General features: G+C 47.0%; 1 protein-coding gene across 1 annotated transcript in view; it reads right to left on the reverse strand.

Annotated features, from left to right (window-relative positions):
- SUSD2 (sushi domain containing 2) overlaps positions 1-3,792 on the reverse strand; it is a 35,239-nt gene extending 31,447 nt beyond the window's left edge. The window contains exons 1-3 of the mRNA XM_019507368.1: positions 3,128-3,792; positions 1,977-2,181; positions 183-334 (exon numbers count right to left, since the gene is read on the reverse strand). Of these exons, the coding sequence (XP_019362913.1) occupies positions 183-334; positions 1,977-2,181; positions 3,128-3,194 (424 nt within the window). The 5' untranslated portion in view covers positions 3,195-3,792. The remainder of the gene's footprint in view (positions 1-182; positions 335-1,976; positions 2,182-3,127) is intronic.
- Positions 3,793-4,294: the final 502 nt, after the last annotated feature.

Below are 4,294 nucleotides of genomic sequence, written 5' to 3' on the forward strand. Positions count from 1 at the left end.
GGTGAGGCAGATGGAGTGGGGAAAACAACTTTTCAGAGGCTACCTAAAACGGAGTCACTGGAGGGAAGTACAGAGGTGGCCAGAAGGGAAGAGTCTGTTGGGAAGGGTAGAAAAACAAGAGATACTGTACAATTCCCTTTGCAACAAACATGGAAATAACCCTCCCCCCAGACTACACACACCTGATAACCAGTTTCCTGAATAGGGAAATGTGAGGCCACTGTCTCTGGAAACCTCAAAGGGAATGAAGCCAGTCTCATACAGCAATGGTGAGATGCAGTGGGCTTGACCATCCTGAGCAACATAGCCACTGGTCTGAATCTCCTGCTTGAACCTGTTAATATTAAGAATGGTCTTCAGTGTGGCTGCTGAGAGGAGGAAAGTCATGAGCACCTCATCTGGATTTGAAGTGCCAACTGACCTGTGGGGTTCATTCCTACCTCCCTCTTTTCTCCATTTGGCAGGTTTAGCCTGATACTTTGTTTAGTGATGGCCACAGATGTGAACTTTGTGCTGTATTATTTATGACACAAGTGTGGATTGTGCTGTGCAAGGTACAAACACACATAGATACATAGATTTTTAGCTTGCAGTCTCACAAGAGGCATGATAAATGAGTAACAAACCAGCAAAGGGGAGGAGGAGAACAAGAGTGACGGTGATAAGCTCATGGGGCTCAATTGGTTACGAGTGGCTGTCACAAACAGAAATTCAAAATGTTTCTGTTATTGTAAAAGTAGTCTTTATCAAATGCTAGACTGCCTAGAACTCCCTTGACATTGTTCCAATTTCTCCTCTGCAAAAGTAACCCGTGGCTCTACTCACTGTTGCCGTCACTGTAAGCCATGTCTGCACTCCCATAGGTGATGGATGCAGGGTTCATTTCCCCATGTACAAGAGTGTCCCAGTCTGGACTCTGACTGGTTCAATAGATACAAATCTGTGCATTTAAACAAGCAGATCTGCTGGTTTCCTCCCCCTGAAAATGTTGGCAGATGTGCCGCTCAGTCCCTTCCACCCCCACGTGTAGTTCCAGAATGGGTGACATTATTGGGGGCTTGAAGCTATGAAGGAGCCACATCTAGCGCTGCAGGGAAAAGGGGGAGGTATATCTAGCACCATCTCCTCCAAGCTTTCTGGGCAGGAGGGGCTTGACCTGTATCCACTTGTAGTACCGCTATCTGCTGACACGGCCCCACAGTGTCTACTAGAGACACTGTCAGTGCACATGGGGATTGACTCAGGTGGATGACGTTCAGCAAATCACCTACACCAGTCGCTGCCGGTGTGTGGACCCTGTCTCAAATCCGGCAGCAGGTCATCCTGACCGGAATCTGCAGGTATGTTTATCTAATTCTGTTTTTGTTCTGGGAAGTTCCTCTGTACTTGTATAACAGGCTGGAATGCTAGAAGATGTGATGCGTGCAAATCCTGGAAGAGCTCCCGTGTACTGAATGGGCTGTTCTTGGGTGTATGAGAAAGGAATAACCTAGCAATAAGTTGTTCTCTTACAGTCAGGCACTCCTGGATAGACTCAAGGCACCCTTTGGAAAATATCAGCTCCCCGCTTTCACTTTATTGTCAACTACAGAAAAAATAATAGAGCAATTCATCAGTTGCAAAGAACTCAGAAAGACCACAGCAGGGCAGAATGCTTTTAACACTGTGGATTCCTATTTGAAATCTTTTGCATTTATTTTGTGAATCACACCTCACAGTGCTAACATTGCATGACACCCCTGAAAGGATCTCAAGACATCCTGGGGTGCTGTGGCACTGTCGTTAAGAATGTCTCTCGTATGGGAACGCATGGAACTTAGAGCACACACCTGTAAAATAATAGGAGATCAGGAGGTAAGGTTGCACTGCTGTCTGCAGACATCCTATTCTGTTCCCCTGTATAACTGCTGGAAGCCCTTGCTGACCTAAGAAAGGTGCCTACCATGCTGGAGTAAAAAGTTTAAATCACAACTCACCTGCATCTCACATCAGAGGAGGCATTGAAAGTAACATTCAAAATCTCAAAGTCTTTGCCTCCCATCAAGGACCCTGAGTATGGAGAGATTTGCAGACAAAATTCCCTGTAATCAGGACAGCAATCCCCCAGGGACTTGCAGGTCACCTGGCAAGAGCAGTTGCCCAGCATCTTCCCACATTGGCGGGAGCAAGAATCTTGGGCTTCTATTAAAAAATTGAAAAACAAATCTTGTTAGGAATGGAGTTGTGCAAGCATTAGTTTTATCAGTCACTGGCAAAGCCATGGCAGCATGAATCCCAAGAAGCAGTGGCAAGTGAAAGTGCCTACGAAGGACATTGGCAGCTAATTTAGTTTGCTCTGCCAATATTCAGTCCATGCCCTGTGGGCACCTAGCATAGCTCAGGGCAGACACCTTTAATGAGCCAGTGCAAATCCAGTCTCAGTTTCTCAAAAGCTGCTTAAGATAATCTTCCTGTGCTTCATTTTGCCTGTTTAAAATACAGTTATGAAAAAAAAAAACCCAAAACCTTAACTGAAGTGTGGGCAGGAGTGGAGGGAGGTAAATCAGTTCCAGCTACCCTGGGTAAAGAGCAGATGCTTCCAGTTTGCCCTACTTCTTTCATGGGGAAGAAGCATGTCTTGTGCCAACCTCCCCGTAGGGAGAGAAATTGGCTTAGCCCCTCCACGGTGGGGTGAGTGGGGACAAAAATGCCTGCTGTGCGTGTAGAGGAAACCCGTATCTCTCCAAAAGCCTTTCCCTGGAGGTCTGTCTTGATGCTGCTTTGAATCCCTGCATATAGGACAATGAGGACAGTTTGGCCTCATGAAGAAGATCTTGGTCATTGCACAGGGTGTGGGGAAGGAGACCCTAAGGAGACAGAAGAGCAATATGCATGGGGACAGTCCATAGTCACTCTCTCTTCTGAGATCTATGACTGTGATAAGCTGCTTGAGTTTCTCTGTCAAAGCACATAATATTGCTTCAGGTTATAAGTGGGGGAAAAAAATTACATATGGGTTATGACCATGTTTAAACTAAAGGACTCCGTTCACATAAAAACAGATGGTTGTTCATCTGGGTTTGCAGACATAAAAGGAAGGATAAACTCTCCCTGCTTCAAAACAGAAAAGGTGCCCAAGATTACTCACCTGTCTGCTGATGAGCAATATTGTAGAAAAGAATGAAGAAAGAGGCACAAATGCCAGTGAGTTTCATGCTTTGTTCTCGATGCTCAGGAATTCCTGATCCTCCGATTTTTGTTTTCTGCCTGGAAGGGAGAATATCTTAACTAAAAACCGCGCCTTCGGAGATACTGCTGTTACACTCTGTTCCTAGGTTTCTTGCAGAGAAGCAGGATGAAACAGCCGGCAGGTCTTCCCTTCCAGGACTCCCCTCCCCGCCGCCCCCTGTGCAAATAGAAGCAGGAATGGATAGCAACGACAAGCGCAGCAGATGCTCTCCTTGTTGTGTCTACATAGCCACCAATTTCTGTCCCAAGTAAATGTGTCCTTGTGCCTGCAATACTTGCTGTTTCAAAGGTCTCAGGTGAGGGGTCAGTGACAGTGCACACTGTTTTTATAGCTGTGCATGAAGTATGCACTTGAACTGTATTGGGGAATAGAGTGATTATCATCACAAACACCGATAAGATTAGATGCTGACGCCAGGGTTTTCTTTGCCCTGTATCGGGCCATTGAGTGGTGGGGGAATGACGGGGGCGGGGGGTTCCTGAAAGAAGTTTGGATGAAACAATGGAGTTACAACCTTTGAACATCGTTTAATCTTTCATGCGCAGCCGTTTTGTGGCAGCAGCTCTGCAGCTCTTCGCACAGCGGCTTTCATACACTTTAAAATGGGTCTGTTTGGAGGAGTGGATCTGGGAGACAGTGTTTCATTAGCCAAGGCCACATCCCCTGGGGCTGACTCCTTCCCATGAAGGACAGGGCATGGCTCTGGGCAGCCCGTCAAGCTTTGCTGACAGTATTTGCTTTTTAAAAGTCATCCAGAGCCAGTCGTGTCCCACAGGCTGGTGTTCGTGATCACGTCAGCAGCACTCCCAGCGCTCTCTGGCAGCCTGGGAGTCACTGTTGTCAGGCTCCTTCCACATGAAGTAGTGCCGTACGGCGGGGGAAACAATGAACGTGCCGCATGAAGACAACAGGTGCGTGACAGAGGAGCCTACGTTAAGAGGCGAAACCAACTCAGGTGCGTATGGTGCAGTGTGTTTACAAACCCCACTATTTTTCCCCAAGTCTGAATATGTAGGACTTGGCTATCGGAGGTAGACATGTTTTCCCCTGTGCAGAGGCAGAAAC

The sequence above is a fragment of the Gavialis gangeticus genome, unplaced genomic scaffold, assembly GCF_001723915.1.
Source record: "Gavialis gangeticus isolate Ggan-Ray unplaced genomic scaffold, GavGan_comp1, whole genome shotgun sequence".
Taxonomy (NCBI): domain Eukaryota; kingdom Metazoa; phylum Chordata; order Crocodylia; family Gavialidae; genus Gavialis; species Gavialis gangeticus.